Source organism: Epinephelus lanceolatus, chromosome 15 (genome assembly GCF_041903045.1).
Source record: "Epinephelus lanceolatus isolate andai-2023 chromosome 15, ASM4190304v1, whole genome shotgun sequence".
Lineage (NCBI taxonomy): Eukaryota > Metazoa > Chordata > Actinopteri > Perciformes > Serranidae > Epinephelus > Epinephelus lanceolatus.
Window position 1 is genome coordinate 15,819,117 of NC_135748.1, and position 23,028 is coordinate 15,842,144.

Genomic DNA, 23,028 nt, shown 5'->3' on the forward strand with positions numbered 1-23,028 from the left:
GCAGCTTGATGTTTGAGAGATTGATCTTCAGTTCCCTGTTCTCTCTCATTCTGGCCACAACCATGCATGGGCCATTTAAAAAAGGAACCTTTGCTGACTAAATACCACTGCTTCTTATCGGTATTGATTCTGCCACTTCTTAGGATGAAGTTGAAAAGACTGGGGAGGGTGAAATGTGAGGGCCGTGTGGAAATGAGGGAAAAGAGAGCCACACCTGGTAGAAGGGCTTCTTCTGCTCGTCTCCTTGGGGGTGGCGATGGCCGATGATGTGCTGAAACTGCGACGGATTGTCCCTGCACGGCAATCACAAGAGTCAAGCACTCTCACACAGATTCTTGTGAAAGAATGACTTCACAAGCACCCGCAGCATAATAAATGCAACGGCACATTTCAAATAAATCCGAATCAAAGCCTCCAATGAAGGCAGAACTCTCACCGCTGAAAGGATGGCTGAGACGTGAGGAGGAGAGCTCTGAAAGGCAATCAACAGATCCATGGATCCTGTGAGAGGGAGGAAAGACAGAAACTTGTAAGTGACATACAGCAACATATCACATTAAGTAACATTTAGGCACCTTCATTGAGTTTTCAACATGAGACAATTTATTGTGAAACATTGACTCAGAGTTTATCTCAGTCAGACCATTTTGAAAATGCATGAAAAACGACCACATATCTGTCCAAGGGCGTACATTTTGTTTCACCATTAGGGGTGAAACGCATGAAATAGGGGTTTGGGGGTCCTCTGCCAGAAAAATCTGAGCATCAAAGACAGCTATGTCTAAGTAGTTAGAGCGGGTCGTCTACTGAATCGGAAGATTGGCAGTTTGATCCCCTGCTCTGCCAGTCCACCTGTCTAAGTATCCTTGAGCAAGATACTGAACCCCAAATCGCTCAGTGTGCATGAATAGTTAACTGAGTCACAGGTGCTAACTTGTATAGTGGCCATGACCATCAATGTATGACTGTGTGTGTATGGGTGGATGACACATGTGGCGTGAAAGCATTTTGAATGGTTGGAAGGCAAGAATGACGCTATACAAATGCAAGTCCATCCATCACATTACTTCCTATATTTTTGTGAATTTTTATGCACTAATTTGTGCCTTTTCTGCATTAATTTCTGATGCCTTATTATCTTATTTTGTCAAAATTAAACTTCACCACTTTCATGTTTTTTGGGGGGGACAAATGCACAAGTTCTAAATAGCGAGAAGAGGATGTGTCTCCTTCGTCCCCATGAAATCTACTCCTATGTATCTGTGATATTATAGAGTTAAAAAATGAATAACCTGACAAGGTCTACATTTGGTGATGGTCCCCTCTCTGTGAACAGCAACAAGGAAAAAAGACCATTCCTGCTGCTTGCACAAGAGTGACTGTCCTAGTTATTGATGTGTTCTCATGTCACTATGTGACTATAATAATGTTAGACTTCTGAAAGCCATCAGGAAGGAGAGTGCCAACGTCGAAAAATGAGCAAAAAATGTTGTTTCCTTGTTTTCTAAGGGACATGAGAAGAGGAATAGGGGAAAAAAATAAAAGTAAGTTGGGGGGGTGGTGGGGGGCGCATATGAAACCCTGCATTTTCCTAATGGGTTGTGATAGCTGCTGACAGAAGAAGAGAAGGAGAAACAAGTTGCTGGATGGAGAGAATGAGAGATTCTCCATTAGATGGAGGGGGGGAAACAGTGTAGTCAGTTGAGCATACTATGTGCCTTGGGGTTAATTAAGAAAAAAAGAAGATAGGAAAAGGACATATAGGATGGCAAGAAAATGCAGGCGCTGACTTTCCAAAAGCAGCTTTTATCTCATGGAAGATGTAAACAGTGGGATTAAAAAACAGGGAGAACAATGAAGAGATGGGAAGAGAAGAGGAAATCTCCCCCCTGAATGGTGGACTTGCACTGAGATGAAGCACAAGCAGCAAAGGAAGGTGAAGAGACTGATAAAGTCTAGGTATAAAAGGTGGAATGTGTTAATGTAACCAGCAATCCCTTAGATCTGAAGAACCGCGCTCTCCTTCAGAATAAACACAATCAGTATTTCAGGTGTCAACTGCTTTTTAAACTGTAATGGCTTTCATCCAGTTATAACACACATTATACACTTGAGGCGTAATGCTGTTAATGTGCCATCCAATGAAAAAGGTCAACAGTTTTTATCCACTTGCAGAAAATGTGAGGCAAAAACAAAACAATGCCTGGCACTGAATAACTTAGTGGCTTGTAAATATGCATGTCAGACAGAGGTTTCCATACCCGCAGGATTAGATGATCTCCATAAAGAGCCACCTTAAGACTTGACACATATGTTGAGTCAACACTTATTCCGCGTGAAGTGTGCAAGCGCGATCTTATGTGCAGCAATATCAAGGCCTCTAGAGGAATTTGCTTTTAGTCATGCACTAGTTGAACGAGTCAACATGGCAGTGGTTCCTTCATTTGCCTTACATAAGTGAGAACAGGGTTAATAGAGGTTAACAGAGCGTTGAGATGAAGGAAGGTTTAGCCACGTACTGCATGCAAAAACATCCAAATGCTACTACTGACAGATTTAACTCATGTTAAGTTCAGTGTTAAGTACATCTGAAACTTGTATGAAAGATACAATGCATATTTGGAACCAAAGAAACTACTAATACTTAATATACAATGCTTTAAGATGGCGCTACTTTGTTCATCTACTAATTCATCTACTATCCATGTGGCTCTAATAGTTTTGGTTCAGAGCTCGTTCAGTTCTGACGGGCCGGAAAACAGGTCAATAAACAGAAAAAAGCAGCATGGAGGCCAGTGAAAATGTTTTGATGGTTAGATCTTGTTTATATCTCATTTATTCAGTCTCTCTCTCTAACTCTGTGCCAACTAAATTTTGAACAATGCTCAAACGCTGCTTGGACGAAGACAGAAGGAGTTTTGTGGTCGTCTGTCAATGCATCACGTCTGGGTGTCATATTTCCATCACTGCCAATCAAAGAGATCAGAGCTGAAGCCGATAAATACCTGTGACTGCTGCAGAGTCATTTATCCTGGGAGTGAATGCCAACTGTAACCTTTCCCATAAAATATAAGAGCCAGATGTTAGCTGGTGTAAGCAGGGGTTTTATCCAGTGGGAAAGGAGCTTTAGACATTGGCTGCATCTCAAGTCTCTTAAATAGCATCCACATTTCCCTCACTTGTCTTTTCCTTGTGTGGTAGTCCCTCCCACCAGGGATGCATGGAGAGACGCGAGTAAACCATGGGAGGAGGGAAGACAGACGAAATATGTTTTGGGGAAATGAGACATTGGTTCCTCAAAACTGTCACGTGAAGCAACGTCCATTTCTGATGACAGCAGCAGCTCATCACAGCTGGATAGGCTGTTAGTCAGCTGTTAGTCATAGCTGAAGAGACTTTTGATGGAGTTCGTATCTGGACACACATAAAATAATATATATGTATGTAATAAAGACAATTGTCACTGGCACAGCAGCTGTGTTTTCTCTCTGTTTATCAAGCATCTGCACATCTGCACATGAATAACAACCTGCGTTCTGTATTAGTACTGAGTCCTGCTCACAGGCACAGAATGCGTTTGAATTATTTATCGATTATTTACACCTGTATTTATTGATATTCTGATTGTGGATTCATTTTTTAATAATCCAGATACCATTATGGTATCTTTCAAACACTAGAAATTTGTTTTAGGTGAAACATTTCAAGAAAAATTCAAATGATGAAACTCACAAACCTTAAGCTCAGGAGTGATTAGCTTCACATGTGACTGATTGGAAAAGACAATCAGTAATGTGGTAAGTGTGTCTTGCTGACAGACAGACTCCCTCTGACTTTAATTGTCTCCATAATAAAAGTCAATGGGGGAAATAACAGACCATGAAAAGAAAAATCTGTCTAATAAATGGAGAAAGTTGTCTGACTTTTGTTGTTAAAACCTGCAATTTAGGCAGCTGATTTTGAGAAGATGGTGAATCAGAAAACAAATAAAATATCAAACTTGGGGGTGATACACTTCACTTAAATCTTTTATCTGTATTCACTCCAGTATGAAACTTCTGTGGGTTGTTATGTATCAGATCAGTCCGATCAGCTGCAGCGTCCAGTCAATAAAATTCATCGTCGGTCAAATTAACACTTCTGTGAAGGCAGCTCTTGTGTATCCTTGCTCATCGCTCCTGGCTCCCTAATCTTAGCTCCTCAGCAAAAATAAGAACTTTGAGATGGTCTTCAAAATGGCGCACCAAAATGACTTACGGTTCAAGCGAGGATCGGGGAGCAAGGAAATGACAATTAAGAGACTTGAGATGCACCTATTGTCTATAGGTGCATCATCCCCCAATTAAATGTTTGTTGTTTCTATGATGCGTCACTTTGCTGTATGTAACCAAATAAACACAGACTGTACTAAAACAGGTAACAAGTCTGTACGAGGCAACTCTATTCACATCCATATTGTGCAAGATTTTATTTTGCTGTTAATGTTGAAGAGCATCAAAGTATTAAGTGAGCTCGGATTTGTTTTAAGTGTTTTCCAGCGCTTTCCCCTAACATCATCAAAACACCAAATGAGGAACACCTTTTGGAACAATAGTGTTCATCGCTCCAGCAGAACTCTTTACCAACAATTGTTAACGCTGTTCTGTTTACCTCATCAGGACTGTTTGTCGGCTTTTCCTTTAATGTATCTCCCATCTGTGTTTCAGACACAATCATTCCAGCTGATAACAGCTGGAAGTGGCCAAAATCTCTACAACAGTGTGATTAATAGGAAGGGAAAGCAGGCAAAGTGCCAACTGGAGATTTATTTGTCAGTTTTACGTTTCTATAATAGGGCTCTAATATTGGCCACTGCAGCATTGTTTGTTTGTTTTATAAGAATCAACAGCACAATATGCACATACACTGCAGCTGGAACTGATTCAGAAACACAGAAAAATGATAGGTTTGTGATTATAGATACATTACATCCACAGTCCTGCCTCCTACACCATCATTAAGTCCAGCTATTCTCTTCACAATTTGTAAAACTGGGAGTAATTTCTGTGGGAGTACAAGCAAAATGGCAACTGATGTGCAGAATCAAGCAAACATCTGTTTGGATATCAAAAAAATGTCAAAACAATTTTCAAAACAGCAATAAATTAAAATGACAAAGCATAAACACTACTTGAGTACAGAACATGTCTTCACAAATTCATAAATATTTTCATATCTCTCTGGATCATTGCACTTTTCTAAAACTCAAGTCAAGGCTGAGATAGGTTATTATTTACTGACCTACATTATTATTACAGACATCACTGCTGGGTTCAAAAATCACACCCAAGTGAAATGTGTATAATTCAAGTTTTCCTGCTTTTTGGTTCTGCATGCTAATAGGTTTACTGTAATTATATGTTGAGCCAAGATATACTGGCTTGAATGCATGTCCAGAGCAGATTGCACACATCAGAGAGCTTTATAAGAGGCTGATTAGACACCTCAAGAGACGAGTGTATTTTAGCTGAGAGGATCTTTTCAAAGGAGCTTCCGCCAGTCTAAAATTGACTGGTCCCTATCTTAAGTCTCCAGCAGATGTTTCAAACACAAAACACTGCTTCAGTATCACTTTCTCACAGAGAAGGTTATTAAGCAAATTTCAAAGGCTTGGCCTGAACTTAAGTTGCACTGGTTCTACCAAGGAAAATATTGAGTGGCACCATTCAGCCTAATTCTAGTCAAAGGTATTATAATGTACCTATCAAAAATAAGACAACATCACTAAAAGTGGCTCCCAGTTATCAGTCCTGTCGGGTGGACCAGTCTTGGCCCAGGAAATTCCATATTACCGTGATCAAGAATGATTTATTTAATGATGTATTTCTCACTACTATTACAACCATTATGACTGCGGATGTCATTATTTGTCTACTTTAATTTTTTATTCCATATGTTTTTGTATTTTTTGGGGGTGATTAGCTAACATGTCAACAATGAGTCTGACGTGAAGGGCAGGGTGAGTTTTGGCCACATTGTGCATGCATGTTGTAGCCCATGTTGTTTTATGTTGTTATTTGTCTCTATGTAAAAACAAAAAGGGTCCAAACTGTAACAAAAGCTGCTATACACCTACATGTTGCTCATTTTATTCAAGTCTCGAGGAAACTGCTCCAAAACCCACGGACAATCACAGAGCTATTAATAATTATATTTAAATAACGAAGACACTGCATCAAGGACAGAAATGCTCAACTTTCAGCCCAGGGTGCCAAGTGGCCCACATTCATTTTCTAATTCACAATGAAAATAAAAATGATTCACACTGGGAATGTCTTTTGTACTTTGAATGTAAATAGGTGCCAAAGCACATTTAAAAAAGCATCAAAACAGAGCTTGTTTATCAAAAAAGTGCCAAGGCAGGATCCCAACACCCCCATAGAGGTCTGTGCTAGGTCCTGGGTCCCAGAGCCCCGTCATTTTGCAAAAGTGGTTCCCGGGCAAAGCAGGTTGAGTATCCCTGGTTGAGGAGAATCTTCTGAACTAGTCACTGCAAGTATACACGATTAGTGTTCCATTTAGTTTTATATTTTAACCCCCACATTTAAGTGATGCAAGGAACAAAGCACTCTAAAAGCTATTAAGATAATGAGATACAAACAAACTATCACTCAACCACTGACTTTAAAGTGAAAACAGAATTCATGTCAAATGCCCGACTTATGCCATATTACTTTGTCTGGAAAAAGAGATGGGGCTTAAGAAAAGAAATTAAAAACAAAACAATTACATGAGGAGGTGTTGAGAATTCGCCTTAGCCCAGAGCCAGTCTGATAGAGAATACAAATCAATCAGTATAACACTAGTGACAGTATTTTAACCATATGAATCATTATGAGTAACTTAACATTACATCTGTGGTCTGGCGCTTTGAATGATGCCGCTGAGCCCTTACACTAACTTAGACACTGGCTGCACAGTGAAAGCAGCACAATAGCAGAGCACCAGCTTCAGTCCTCCATCAGAGTCTATACAAGATGCATTCAGGCACAATGCTAATCTAAAGGTCACCTGCATTTGGCAGCACTCAGAGCTTAACACATAATCACTCTTTGTGTAAAAAGGAAGAAAATAAGTCTTGAAGCCTAAAAAGACACTTTGTAACCCAGTCTGCCAAGACAGCTGTATTGAGTAAAATAAATCTGGTCTGTCAGATGCGCAGGAGACGCAACTGAACAAAGCAACTGCAACACTGACTATGTTTATATGCACACTAATATTCCATTATTATTCCTAATATGACAGTATGAATTTGAACCAACTAGTCAACAGTTTCCAAGGCTGTGAGGTAGAGATGCATGTCCAAAGGAAAATTCCACATTTCTGGTCGGAAGGAGAAACTCACCTACGTTTGAACATTTTTAAAGACTTGGATGTCAGCAGGTTTGTGGATATGCGCAAGTATTGCAATGCTGACCTTTTCAAGAGGGTGGTTGATGCAATGTATAGGGGTGGGAAGAGGATGGCAGCACCATCAAACAAGTCTGCCACCAGTGGAAAACTTTGAAAATATCCTATTTTGATGCAAAGAAGCAAAATGGCACCAGAGGCTCCGGCCGTTTGACTTTTCCATATTTTGACCTGATAAACAACATGTTAGGACACATTTATTGGAGTGTGAACGGCTGCATGTACACAGGAATATTAGTCGAATATTCATTTTCATTAACACTGTAAATAGCTTAGTAGGAATATTGGGGGTTTCTTTTCAGAATAAGGGCAAAAAACTGAATATTCAGTGCATGTAAAGATAGCCACTTTCTATGAGGGTAATCTTTAGTTGCCAGACATCAGTGTGGCTTTCATACAGACCATTTCACATACATGGCTTTGCTTCACCTGACAGATAAAATTCTAAGCAGCACTTACTAATGATCAATTTATTTGTAATATATACCTGGATTTATCAAAAGTATCAGATGCAGTGAATCAGAGCACTATATTCAGTAAACAGGACTTAGGTTCTCTTCACACAGCAACTGTATGGCTAAAACATAACTGCACAAAGTGCAGTTAGAGTGTGGTGTGTTCCAAGGGTCCATTCTTGGGTTACTATTATTCCTCATTGTTACAACTTATTTACCAATTTGTCCAACATAGTTTCTCCCATAATGTTTGCTCATGACACCACCTTGATTCTTTCACAGTGTGATTGTCCGTCACTGATTAAAGAAGTTAATTCTTCTTTATCTGAATGCAGAATGGTTCAAAGCAAACAAAAGGTTTCTAAATATTGAAGAATCTAACTTCATTGTCAGTGGCTCACAGACATATTGTAAATAATGTATCAAAGATTTCACTTGTGAAAAATGACGCCTCATGTCCAAGCAACTAAATCCATAGAGAACAAATTAATCATGTCAGTTAAAAAAGAAACTAAATGTATTGGTATAACAAGGAAATTGAGGTATTTTGTAGACAAAAAATGTCTGCTAACCCTTTAGTATTCTTACCTCTCATGTTGCAATACAGTCTGGGCAAGTACATTTTCACATCTCTTTACAACATGCTTTTCTACAAAAACGTTTTGTCAGCATTGCTGCTCATTTTACATATTTTCTCCCCACCGGCTTCTCCAATTCAGAAAACTCAACTTCTATATTATTTGATAGCTACATTTTCCAAAATGTATATTTATACGTACATACGATACAATTCAAGGATAGAAATCTTTTAGATTATTTCAGGTTTTATTTTAAAATTGACTTATGTTCACTCTTGCTCAACCAGACTTTTATCTTCCCAAATATCGTACAAGCAAAGGAAGAATTTTCAAATCAGATATTACGGCCCTTACTCTTATTCTCATTTGATTAAAATGCTCTCCCCCTTAAAGTCCTTCAGAGCAAATGTAAAAATCACTTACTACATGTATATCACACAGTGAGACATATCAATATATTTGTTCGATAAAAAAAGCACGACCAAGCACTTACAAGGCAAATGTATGCAACATTTTTAAGTATTCTCTTACATATTCCATACTTTGTTTTGAAAATATTACCCCAACAAACAATAAACACATATTCATTATCAGTAAAGCATATTTAAAGACAGGGATGATGCCGTCTGCCTCACAACTAATTGAGGTGTCATGCTAGGTGAGGGCCCCAGGCTTCACGTTTAACAACTCAGACTCCCTTTAATCACAAGTACAGAGGAGGACTGTTTGCCACACAGAGGGCAAAATCAAATATGTCAACACTAGCACAAATGACACTGTCACAGGAGCTCATTACTGTCATCAGATGTATTGATGGGGGCAATAAAATTCAACCTCAGGGTTTTCAGGGCATATTGTCAAATTCTTCAAAAATCTGCTCTGAGCTGACAAATCTGTTTTTGCCGCTGCGGTTGACCACTGGCACAAATCAACAGGGACCATTAGTCATGAGTGTAGAAACAAACAAACAAAAAAAACTACCATGAAGGTCCAGCACTCACCTTTGAACACGAGACGGAGGAGCAAAGACGCCATGTTTTGGTGGGCAGCTGAAGTACCTCACTCCTCCCACTGATCCATCATTCTTACCACTTGGCTTGTCCAGTTCGATGCCCAACCAGAGCCCTGCATGGACAGAAAGACAGAAGGACCAGAAATCAAACAAGCTGTCAAGGGACCATTGACGGATATTTGCATTTATAATGGACTAAGAGTAGAGATCAACCTTAAAGGAATACCTCATCACCCAAATTACCATTTCTGTATCAATAGCTTTGCCTAGTGTTTCGTTAAATTCGCAAAGAAAACTTTTCTTGCATGCCTCAGTGACCGAAGAATCTAAAAACTGCAAACATTACCTAATGTACAGAAGTCATTGGGGACCACATCTAACGACAGCAAAATTATATCTAACAACTCATGCAATGTAATCCAAGTTTCTTGTATCCAGACGTATGCTCAGTATTTCCTAAACACATTGCATTACCTTGCAGTCTGCTCTTTCCAGCAAGGACTACAGGTGAAACTTATCTTGGCCTTCACTTCCAGTCCTGTCAGAGAGGGCTGACGGCCAGTTAACACAACATGTTTGGAAAGCACTGAGCATACGACAGGACATGAGACCTGGATTACACTGCAGAAGTTGTGTGAGAGGTTCTCATCGAATGTTTTGATGTTGCTAAACATGGTCCCTAATGAATTCAATACAATCACCAGGATGCTGTTCTTGGATTCTTTGTTCACTGGAGGCATGTGAGAAAAAACAGGTTTTCTTTGCAAATTTAGTGTAACACGGGGTGAGTCACTGATACATGAATGGTCATTTTGGGGATGAAGTATTCCTTTAAAAAAGATTTCAGTCATGAATTAAGAAAGTAGTGTATTAGTCATCTAATGCTGGCAGTGGTAAAACTCTGTTAACGATAGCAAGACAATTACGTTTGCTGAATAGACTAACAAAACGGCACACAGAAGAGCAATCAGCTGTTGACTGAAAATGTTAACTTCTAAAAGGGTGTTACAACATTAGATGTGTGCACCACATGAAGGAACAGGCCAAATGTTAAAAATTAGTCAATTTAGTGTTAATGTTCAGCAGTAAAAGCTGCTTTTGGTGTCAAGACGAAGTCCTCAGTGCAGTCAGGCTGAGATAACAAAGCACCGCTAGCACTGATTTAAGAGTATCAGAGGCAACTCAAGACTGAAATCCCCTCAAACATGATCCTCAGTGGTGTGAGAACATGAACCATGACTGGGCAGAACAACTGCCGAAATGTTAATGAATACTGTGAGCTGTTTTCTGTCTGGGTGTCAATGGTTTTGCTCAGTAGCAGCATTCTAATATATTAGCTATCCATGTATCTTCTGTCCAACTCAGAGTTTGCCTTTGTAATGACTTGTGAATGAGTCTGCAGTGCAGCTCATGCATGTTGAAAGGGGAGAGCTTAATAGAATTATCATATATAGTGATCTACATATAACTTACTCTACAGTGATGATACTGCACAGAGGTGTTAATATTTAAACAATTTTGACATCTCCTGCTACAAAAACTAGATATTAAGTTTTCAACTTAAGGCAACCAAAGCACGTTCTACCATTTGGAGACAAAACTAACAATCCTTGATTCAGATCAATTACTCACTCGTCCAGAAATTTGTAAAAATGAAAAACCCAATCTTGAATACAAACATTATGTCTGCAAAGCTTTCATTTATAGGCATTTAAGTTCATAGTTAGTCATATCAACTTTCTTTATGCCTCTGGAAACCTGACTCAGTCTGATTCTATCAATACAAAAAAGTAAAATACTCCACTTATTTTTAACCTTGTAATGACAACAAGGTTACCTAAGCTGTGCAATCACCATAATTTATTTGGTCTAAAGCCACAAGCTCACCAGTTTGCTGCCCAATTTAAAACTGCAGTAATTCTAATTCTTTACATCTGGACAGCCATGATTTATTAAAAGGGACAATGCATATTTTAGATAGTCCTTGACTGCCTTTTTTTGTTTTTTCCCTGCACTCTAAGTACCATATACCCAACACTGATGGGACTAAACCTCTTTCAGAGACTACAGTTTGCTCCTCTTGGAGCCCCACATGTTCTTTATGAACCCTAACATCCTAACAATAAACACATTTAAAGTATGTTTATAAACAGCTGTAAAATTATTCATAAAGTCAACTGGGCAGTCTATTGAATCAGTCTCAGTGCTTGCTGTTAAATATAAAATGATTTTTTAAAATCTTTTTAACTGTGGGGGGTTTAGTCATACCTCTGAACAACAGAGCTAAAGCTACGAGACACCATGACATTGATATATATTCATTTTGCATCATCGTAGAAATATTCCATGCAAATTAAACTTCAGAGAGCATTTAAATATAATATAATATTATAATCAAATAATGCAATTAACAACAATTTACAATTCACATTCGACATAGGTTAATTCTTTTTATGGAAATAAGGTTGATTACATCATTGTGCTAATGATTGCGGCAAGAGATTGAAGTGCCATCCAGATTACACAGATGATGAAAAGCAACGCCGCGAAGCATCTACCATATAAAGAGCTAATTGATGGTGAAACATCAAAGTGATTTTAACTGTCAAATCTTTGCAGGGAGAGCAACAATCTTAACGACTGACCTGGAGCAAAACTGGTCTTTCCATAGAATTGGACTACACCAGTTCTCTGGCCCACCACCAGCACCCTCTCCCCCAGGTGCACCTCAGGGCCTCCACACACAGAGCTACTAGCTGAGGGGGTTCGACTTCGAATACCTGGGAGAGATGAACAAAGAGTGTTTCATTCCTGTGATCATTACTGCTTTCTGTTTAATTCCATTGGATCTGTATAATTATTAGAAAATCCTGAAATAATGAGGGTCTTTGTTAAAGTCAGTGTTAACACAATTCAGCGTATAATGTTACAGACCTGTAGTGGTAAGTGCAGTGGTGTCAGGAGAAGAGCGGAGGGCCGGTGAGGGTGTGGTCCTGGGACTCAGGGAAGCACGCTCCCTTCGCTGTCTGGCAGGAAGACGTTGCCTTGGCAGTGGACGAGGCCGGGCAGCTGGCCCATGCCGAGAGTCGAGTGAAGACGAGGAGGAGGAGAGAGAGCGGGAAAGAACACCTGCGGTGAAATTGACACAGAGAAATTAGAGATAAGAACCACAGGGGACAGGTGATTTAAAGAAAGAACCCCTACAAGTCAAGTGACTGAAACAGAAGACACGGTCGAAAGTTAATTAATAAAACCTACTTCTATGAAGACAGCTACTTAAGTCAGATATATAGTACACATCATTCAAAAAGATGCATCAACTGTTGCATCTACGCTCCTCTGCCGTGACATTAGTTGTGAATGTTGTTATCTATTCTGCAGTCTAAAGTCACACAGCACAAGCTGTGTGCCTCCCCTCTTAATACTGAACCCACCATCCATCCATTCAGGCTTTATCAGGGACTTTTGTAATTCTATTGAAATAATGAATCTCAGCCCATTATTCATTTTACCATTTCTTCTTCTGAATGTGACAATGCCCACAGCACTCAGATCCAGAAAATTACCATTGTATTTTTCTCAGAAATCCAAGCAGCTGTGTCACATGATTCCATGGCAGCACAAATCAAGTGGGCTCAATCTTTTACAGTTGCTTGTCCTGTTATCGTGGTCCAATTACAGGAGAGCATGCAAAACCCCTTCAAACTTGAGGGAAACAGACAGAGGAGTGGGTTGCCCAATTTCACTTTAAAGAAGCCATTTGGACGCAGGACCTCATTAAGCCTTAACTTTCACAGACCTTCACAGGCCATAAGTTCATTAAATGCCCAACTCTTAGAGGCTAATTGATTAAATCTGTGCCAAAGTGCTTTAAAGTCAGAGGGAAGATTCAGCTACAAACAAATTGGAACCCAGAGAATGACGGGCAAAAAACTTCCTAACCTTTGGCAAAAGTTATTTTCAATAGTAAACCTTCGCTAATGAGCCCCCAAGACTAGGCGAGCACACACCGAAAGAACAGTGGAAGCTGCTAATTGTGTCATTTCTGTTAAATTAATCAATCTCTCATTGCCTTAATTGATCGCTGGACTTGTTTATTGTGCATGAAACCAAAACACACCCCTGCAAGTATATTGTATTTTCAGGTTGAGAAAAATATCTGGAATTGAGATTTTTTTTTTTTTTTTTTTTTATAATCTTTTTTTTTTTTTTTTTTGGTCAAGATTTTTTCTATAATCAAGATTTTCTGTGTGTTTTCTATAATCTTGACAAATGCAGCACTAACGAAGAATACAAAGTGGTTTATCAAAGTATCAGGTACAACTGATTGATCAAGCCATTGATGTTCCTGTTGAGCGGCCCATGGATGGATTATGATGTTGGATTCAAGTATTAAGGTGCACTAATTATCAGAGACAGGTGATGATTAGGAGTTTGTGGAAATATGGTTTGAACAATGTCCACAGTTTGAACTTAAGAGAGATTTTGCACAGTATTTATACAGCAAACTCTCTGCCACACCTCGTTCTCTGATGATACACAGTGCATTAAAGCCCACTCAGCTGTAACTGCAGTACCTGTCTTTGTCACTGAGGCGTCTCCCTCTGTGCCCTGATGGGGACCAGGTGGACTTTTTTGATTATCAAGGGGTTTTTTGACAGATGGAGATAAACCTTTCCACCCACACACATACACACACACACAGACAAAAGAGACACAGTGACTACTTTTCATCACAGAAATCAATATTCATCTCAGTAAGGCTTCAGATTGAAAGATGACATAAATAATGTAACATCAAAGTTCTACAATGTTTGAACGATTTGAAAGTTTGACAACTGAAATTGTTAAAACTTTATATTTATATTCTTAAATTTGACAGTTGGATTTAACTGTGATAGACCTTTATATATCTGTCAGTGATAATTCTGTAGTATCTGTTGAAGGACTGTTGAAAATTATGAACACAGATTGAATGGTTTGTATGTAAATTCAGTATGCAGAAAGTAGGGCTGTGAATGATTTAAAAAAAATTACAATACCAGTACCCTTAAAGTGATTCCTATACCAACAGAGTCCTTTGTCACACATACGACAGGGCTCGGATTTACTGACAGAGCCATGCCATTTTGGTGTCAGTATAAGTTAGTTGGGTCCATTGAATGGCTTAGTGTTGGATTTTAGTTGCTGCTGCTGTGTTAGCTCATGCTAACCAGGGAGATGCTGAACTAAACGCTTGGAGAGTGGCTCCAGGGTTGGCAGCGACAGAAAGTTTGCTGATATGGTGAGAAGTCATGACAGCCTGGGATCAGACACCAGGTGCAAAAAAAAGATCAAATGCAGGTACTGTTTCCCTCTACCTGGTACTGGGTTATTTTGGTTGATACCCTAAAGGTATTGAGAACCAATGCCCAGCCCTGGTGGATATGCAGTTCATAAAGTTTGGAGAAATAAAGAGAATTAAAAAGGAGGAACTGAAAACACAGGGAAGCGCTCCATGAGTGGCAGAGTTAAAGGCAGAGACAAAAAAGCTACAATGACAAGATAAAACACCAAGAGCAGTAGAGTGATGAAACGCAAATAAAGGACAGCATGACATTGTTGAGTAGCGATGAAACAAGAATTACTGAAAGGCAATTTTTCTTGATTGAACTAAGACTGTCTCTTTTACTCCAACACACAATAAAAACACTTAAATATGCTGAGACAAGCCTTTACACCCACACAAAAGCCCCAATGACAGTGAATACAAAAGAACAAAAAAAAAAAAAAACACTTCAAAAGGAATCTTGGTACAAACTCAAAGAGCATACATTGAGGGAAAAAACATTTATGTTCTTAGCTAGTTTATAGCACCCAACAACTTCAAGTTTTTTACATTGTTTGTTGACTTGAATTAAGTCTACTATTAAACTGAGAAAAAGCCCTTTTGACTGTTCTCTAACAGGCAATAAAATCAACTTCCATGTATCTGAATAGATTTAAGGGAAAAATAATCATCTCTAATGAGGATTTAATTCATACATAAATCCGCCCACATAAACTGTCTCACATAACTCTCAACTTATTAACATATCACCCAAGTTTTGATATTGCACTTTGAAAAGGCGTTAGAAAAATCTCAAATCAGCCTGGGATTTATGGATTGCCATTTCAGTTCACATTTAGAGGGAGCTGGGAAACGTTCCCCTCAGAGGCAGAGTTGTGTCTTTCCTTTGAACTCCAAAGACTACATTTCAACTCAGAATACCAAACATTTCTTGTCACTTGACCTTTAGCTTGCAGGGACCTTCTGGCTCTATCTATCCCGTCCACATAGTGACATTCGCTTCAAGTGAAAGACTGCAGCACATACTGAGGCTTTATGAATCAAGCAGCGATGCTTTGTGAGCGTTGTCTCTGTTTCCTCCGCCCTTTGAGGTCTGAGCTACAGTTGACTCACACTAATAGGGGCCAGCCTGGCATTCTGCTGTGTGTTAGTCTCTGCTGGTTAGCCAGACGCGACAGTTCCACAATGACCCATCCAATCTATAGATACACACAAGCGAGCTGTCTGCGCTGCCGATCCAATGGGACATTAAAACACAGGTGGCTCCCACAGTTTGGGCTGTAAAATGGCTGACAAAGGCCCTGAAAAGTGTTTGGCCATAAATTATTCTGGTTCCCGGGTTGTACGGAGGTGCTGACACACACGGCCTCACATGCGTTGCATGCCACACATACACACATACACACTCACATGCACCTTGTGATGAATGGCTGCCAGGTATTTCAGCCTGTCTATGCCCTAGTTATTAAACCCTGCTTAATTGGACTATCAATCACAGAATTCCATGGGCCACTCTGAGGTGCACTATTCCAGTCACGTCCAGATCAATCGGCCTTCAAACCCTTTGAATAGTACACCACCACAATATAGCTGTAAACCCAAGAGGGCGCAAGCACCACAAAAACCTACCAAGACAACGTTTCCACAATGTTCTGAGTTGACTGGACTATATTATGAGACGACATTAGTCAGGAGCTGAGAATATGGACATCCAAGGACTGTGAGGGCAAGGTCTTGTCAGAGTCTAATTTATGCATTGTCCTTTGGCACTGGTTAAGAATCCACTTTTCAAAGTATTCTAGGAAGATTATTATAAAAGCCCAGATGCAAGAAACCCTGCCATGCAGTGGCTTGGCTAATACAAGCTGGGAAGGTAGAGAAAGCCTCTTTTTGCAGAGTGACCCAATCCATCCATGGTGGGCTAAAAGCCCACTGTGTCAGCATGAAAACTGTCAGTACAGGGATCTACGTGGTTTCTAGAATGACTGTGTACCCACAACAATTACTATTAATACAGCAACAAAGACTTTTTTAATTTCATCAAACATATTTCTTTTCACTAAACCTAATACTTTTTATGTTGATGAAATACATAGTTCATGCATAATTAAGATTAAGTTGCTTATCAATGTACTGTAATACTTTTACGATTACCCCTTCACTATGTCCTTGTATATCTGACTAATTAGGAGAGGATAATGTTAGGTTGATGTGAAGCCACACAGAAAAAATAAATAGGAAAAAACAGGCAGCACAGACTTTCAGTTATATTACTGACAATGACTGCTGTTACTGCATGTCCCTTGAGCTGAGTTGTCAGTGGGTATGTGCAGACAGTAACATCTCTTTCATCTTGCTTTCAGACCTAAAATTCACCACCTCTTTGGCTTGGTGGAGTAGCCCAGTGGCTAGCTGTAACAACCTGCAATGATCTGGTTTCACAAGCAGGGATTAATTCCTCATAAACTGGGCACCAAAAACACGTTTGAGCAATGACAGAGCACAAATTACATTAGGCAATACTTACAGGATTGGATTGCAATTTTTGGAGTCCCCTCAATTGTTTAGCTTTATTGCTTTCAGGAGAGTCTGTCTCCCCCTGGATGATCCATACTTCAAACTGTGCCAATGTAAGTTTAGAATCAATCCAAGGTAAATTCTACCGACAATTCACACAGTGCTTTTGGGGAATGCTCAGTTTAGAGGAATTAAATTACTCATGATGACTACATGAGTTAATATATACAGTAGCAGAGGGAGAGGGGTGGTTGAGGATCATCAGAATATCACACAGGGTGTGGACAGTGCTTTTATCCAGTTAGTGGCGAATGGGGGACCATTACCAGCAACACTTTTTTAACACATCATCCCCAAAGTAATGAGAAAATGGACAAGCACCAGCCACTGTTTCTATTGATGCTCATACTCTAAGCGTATGTCCCAAACCCCCTTAAGTGAGTGCACTTGAAGGATTATTTTTCAACTAACAATATTAGGAAGCCATTCATCAGACTTATATTGTTACCTCAAAGTGCTTGTGTTTCTGTGATTTTAGTGCAGTTCTTCTTTTTTTATGTGATATGTGGCCTCTAATAATGTATCCACTGGTCTCCTCCAGGGGGACTATACATGAGATTACCTGTGACAGGAGGAAACAGTTGCTCCTGTGACATTTTTTCACCTGTGTTCACAAAGGTTCACACATTTCTTCGCCCTCAGGCCCTACGGGCTATTCGGTTCCACAGCCTTTGTAGTTTATGCTACGACTTGATAATTTCAAGTCTTTTTTAATTTACAGCACTTTGTGCCAGAACACCGCAGGCAAACTCATTCTTCCAAAAACTTGTGAGACTCACGCCGACACAGATGGAGCAGTGCTCAACCATCCCTAGCTCTCTCAACAAACAGTTCTTACAATCCCTGAATGATGTATCAGGTTTCCTTTTTACATCTTGATCACATACGGCAGATTTTGCTTAAGCAGTTTTGTTAAGTGTTACGAGTCATTTGCAATTTGCTCTTTACCTGTGTTTATTTTGGAGGTGATGCGAGACATGTCAATGCGACGAGGGGGGCGTATGGGTGTAGACGTCTTTCTGGTGCTGATTTTATGTCTTTCCAAAGGTTTGCTTATCTTGGAGAGGGGGGCAAAGATTCCTGTGGAAAAAAGATTGTATACAGCATAGTAATAAGACACATGAATAAAACAACAGCAAAAGACACATTTGTTATGCTAACTTGAACACATCCAATTTACTGACAATTGACAAAAAAGATTTAATTTCCTGGGATTAGATAAGGTGCCACTGAAAACCTGATTGGACCAATTAAGTCCTACAATAATAGGATAGGAGTAATTGATGGAGTAATAATGATAGGAGTAATTGATGGAGCAAGTGGGTCAGTCAATGTGCTCGGCTGTGACATGACCTACCATGTTTGATTCGACAGGTGAAATACTGAACGCCTGCTACCGAGCCATCGTTCTTCCCCTCTGGTTTGTCCAGCTCCACTCCGGCCCAGAGACCTCCAGAGAACTCAGTGCTGCCACAGAATCGCAGGGTTCCAACCTGCATGCACATAATTATATACCACAGAAAGTCAAAACAGATATAAACACAGTGTGCAAAACAAAAACCAGACATGAAGTCAAAGAACTGGCCAGTGCACCGAGCAGCGTGTGAAATCATTACATCTTCATCCATGCATTATGTCAGGGGCAGAAACTCACAACATTTCAATGTGCATGTGTTAACTAAAGCAGCAGAGGAGACAAACAATTAAAAGGGAAAATAGAAATCAAAGCACAAGACTGTGCCAGAAAGAGCGAGAAAGATAATAAGAGTTTTGATTAGCCAATCTCTACAACTTGGCACAGTGTGATTCTGCTCTCAGCGTACCACAAAAATCTATTAATGGCTCATTCTTTCACAGCAAATGTCCGACTGGCCTAGAATTAGTATTTTCTTATCGTCTACATGTCTCTGTTTGCATCTACGTGTAGGTGGTCTGGATGGCCATACAGCAAGGGCTCACAGCAGACCACCACGAAAAAACAATTACTCAGGTGTACAGGGATTTAAGGGCCCTGATTAGATGGGAAGAAGTAGGACTGATAATGGTGGCCAATGGTTTTCTTTCAGTCAACATTACTGTGTAATCAATGAAACAAACTCTGAACAAAAGCTGATACTGAACATCCATGATGAGTGTAGTTCTGTTGAACACGCAATCGTCAAAATACTCTTGGGTCCATGTTAAGCTCTCGATGGCTGGCAGCACGTCAGTAAGCATTCCTTGACTGAACTAAATGAAGGGTCAAGGACCACTGAGCTGCTTTATGTACAGATGGACGTGTCATACAGTACATTATAATGGACCTGACAATTAGTCTTTCATGGAGAGACTGGCCATGAAAAAAACATATTTTACAGTACACTATACTTATAACTCAAGTTGGAAATGCTAGTTGGAGCTTGCAATTTGAAAGGCAGATGTGTTCGAAGGTTCTTGTAGCGTTAATGCTTGCTGCTCTCAATTTATCCTTACTTATCCTAGTTATTTTCACTATTGCACATTCCCTTCAAAATGTGCGCAGAAAATTGCCATGCATGGATGGATTACTGAACGAGCTTACCAGGCACAGGCCCAGGGGCCCAAAGTAACAGGGGCCCCCCAGGCATTCACTTGCAAAATGTCACTCAAATTAACCCGTACTGACCAAGAAGAGACTAAAAATGACCACAAAGATACAAAAAGACCACAAAGCACTGCAAAGAGACAAAAAAAATAACTACAAAAGGGGCAAAACGACAAAACCACCAAAAAGATACAGAACGACTGCAAAGAGATGCAAAACAAACAAGCCCAGGGGCCTATTGTCTCATAGTTCACCTACACTGCTGTGCAAGTCATAGAAGATACCGTAGACTAATACAAAACCTCCGCCACTATGCACTAACACCAGCAGCATCATCATCATCATGTGTAAAGAGCCAACTGCCTTTGATTTATCTGAAAGGTACACGTAGAGCACCTACATGGTAAATCTGAAAAGCCTCAAAGCTGGTGTTCACCTTGAAAGACAGGTGGAGTGAATTCAGATACGCATCCCTGAGCCAGGGACTACTCGCTTAGTAAGCTGTTTTCAATCTCAGAATTCACACTTCCTTACAAGTGTTAAGAGGTAGCTTACTCTGACCATTTCACCGTGTTATCTCTTATGGCTGTACACTCAATGAAATTGTACAAATTTTCCTTTCAAATTCATTAAAAACCTCAGCCCAGAGAGTACAAACCGACACTCTCTGTTCTAATAAGCATAATTTTTCAGGATCTCTGTCAAAAATTTTAGAATGATTAAAATGTTTTATGCCACAGGTGTCAAGAAGTACCACTGCACAGAAACTGTACCTAATGTGTTATACAGTGAGACTGTGGGACTATGAGCACACTGTGGCACTGAGATTACTTTTTAAATGGTAAAGATGGATGTTTGACTCTCAGAGGCTGATCCAGTTAACTTCTCCAGAGCAGTAGCACTGAAGTAATATTGAAAAAAGCAGCTTTAATATGGTGCACTGGGTGGCAGCTTGGCCAAAAGACTGTAAGAGGTAACTGAACATTATTATTAAACATTTAACTTAAGACTCAGAGATTATGTACCATCATGTCAACTGGAAGTTCATGTTTTACAACATGAATGGTTTGTGGTTGCTGCATAATTGGGGTCTTCAGTCCAGTCTATGAGGTGACATGAAGTGTAAAGAAGCTCGAACTCATTTCCTTTAGGTTTTATTATGAATATCATTATTCATCATTATTCATTACTCTAGTAGTTATCTTGTCACACGCTTACAGCACCGGCTCAAACAAAGTTGCTGAAATACCAGTATGCAGTAACTGGTGCCAGTGCAAAAAGTACAGACAGAGCCTTAACATGGAAAACCTTAAGTGTGTCTATGTTTGAAGAAGGAATGTGGATTAAACAGTTTCCAAGACAAGCAAAGGTCGTCTCATTTTTTTCCACAGAAATGACTGGGAGACCACAGTTTTATTCTGTGTTTTTCTAACCAGTATTGATGCACATATAATATTTGATGCCACTATTGTTGATGAATCATGATGAAAAATACAACACACTAGGCAGGAATATGAAGTCGGATGTTTTGTATGAGTGGTGCACCTGCAAAGACTAGCAGTATAATTAGTCATACAGTGGATTGGAGTAACCTCAGACTTTGCTGAGTTCATGTGCCCAAAAAAGTTCCAGGCTTTTGGTCACATTAATCTCGTGTATTTGGGATTCTTGGCAGAGACTGAAAATGTCAACGTTAAGTGCAAAGTCAGCTGCAAGTGATGAGAGAAAGGATGTCATGGAAATTGCTCAACTGAGCACCTGAGCACGTACTCGTTAAGCTGAAGCACAAATGACTTCAGCAGAGGTGTCTGGTTATTTTGTGCCACTGGCACCACAGTGGATGTCTCTTTCACCTGCTTTGTTAGATCACTGGGCAAATTCAGGGTGAACTGGGCCCACACAACCAGCCTGATGGCTAAAGGCACATATCAGTTATTGGAAAAAGGCAGGTTTTGCTCAATTTTGCACGGATTTCTGGGGTTTTCATTGCATTTTGAAGCAGGAGCACTGTGTAGCAAATTGTCAAAGTCCAACTGTGGCATGGACATAGTTAGAAAACTGTAAATTATTGCACCTATGGGGCTTAATCTCCACCACTTTCAATGTGTGCTTGTTGTCAAAAGGATTACACATGGCTTACACCACCACACTGGAGCTGGGTGGTGAGGCTGAGCAGCCACACTTAAGTATTTCTTTGCATTACAAAGCAAAAATGGGCAAAAATAAATTGGTTATTGGGTGAACTTCTTTGCCTAAATTCACAGGTAAGTTCTGGTTTAATAAACTGAAATGTCACTGTGGTTTAAAAAAAAACAAAAAACTGACCAACATCAAAAGCTTCAAAAAAAACCCAACATATAAACGCTACAGTATCCGATGCAGCCAAAGGATAAACTGTTCGCTTTATAGTTCATTTTTAAAACATATACTGTAATTACAGGGTGACTGGTCAATAGTGGAGTAGACTACTTCACTGTATTCCTTTGTTTACACTTTATCAATTTTCCAACACTTGAGCTGGTAATGCTTTTCACTGTTACAAAGAATTAACCAACAAAAAGCTAAGAGAAGAGGAAGATCTACAGGCAAAGAAGGATTTGAGCTTTATAAAACTCCTAACACTGCTACCATACATTTAACAGAATCACAGTAGGAGCTGGATGAACTCAGTTCGTTCTGGCATATCATCAACATTTATCTGTCAGACATAACCCTGAATGCTGGAAGGATGCCAAAAGGGTGTTGCTTAGCAACTGGAAACTACTTTTTCTTGGTCGAGGGCTGAAATAATTGTAAAAAAAAAAAATTAGCCAAAGCTTGTCTTTGTTTAGGATAAACCACTGCACAGCTGCACGGCACTGATGCGATATGGCTGTAGGCACGATGCTGATTGTGAACAAATCCCTTTCATGTGTTATTGCTTTACAGGCCATTTATGTTGTGCACTATGATATTAGGTGCAATTGTTAGTAGATTGCAGTAGGTGTTTGTAAGACATATCAATTCAATCAATAATCCTGTGGAAGGAAAGATCAGTGCGTTCTCTTCCAGTTCTATAAAAGGAT

General features: G+C 39.7%; 1 protein-coding gene across 9 annotated transcripts in view; it reads right to left on the bottom strand.

Annotated features, from left to right (window-relative positions):
* The window catches only part of LOC117267296 (CAP-Gly domain-containing linker protein 4), an 88,728-nt gene that overhangs the window by 44,451 nt on the left and 21,249 nt on the right, over nt 1-23,028 (bottom strand). For 8 of the 9 annotated variants that reach the window (XR_004502552.2, XM_033643128.2, XM_033643126.2 and 5 more), the window contains 8 exons: nt 18,758-18,893; nt 18,349-18,480; nt 14,072-14,167; nt 12,429-12,623; nt 12,140-12,274; nt 9,484-9,607; nt 437-501; nt 215-293 (listed from right to left, as the gene is read on the bottom strand). Coding sequence is in view for 8 of the 9 variants with exons in the window: in XM_033643128.2 (XP_033499019.1) it covers nt 215-293; nt 437-501; nt 9,484-9,607; nt 12,140-12,274; nt 12,429-12,623; nt 14,072-14,167; nt 18,349-18,480; nt 18,758-18,893 (962 nt within the window). In the remaining variant the exon portion in view is untranslated. The remainder of the gene's footprint in view (nt 1-214; nt 294-436; nt 502-9,483; nt 9,608-12,139; nt 12,275-12,428; nt 12,624-14,071; nt 14,168-18,348; nt 18,481-18,757; nt 18,894-23,028) is intronic. The other variant, XM_033643125.2, reaches the window with a different exon arrangement.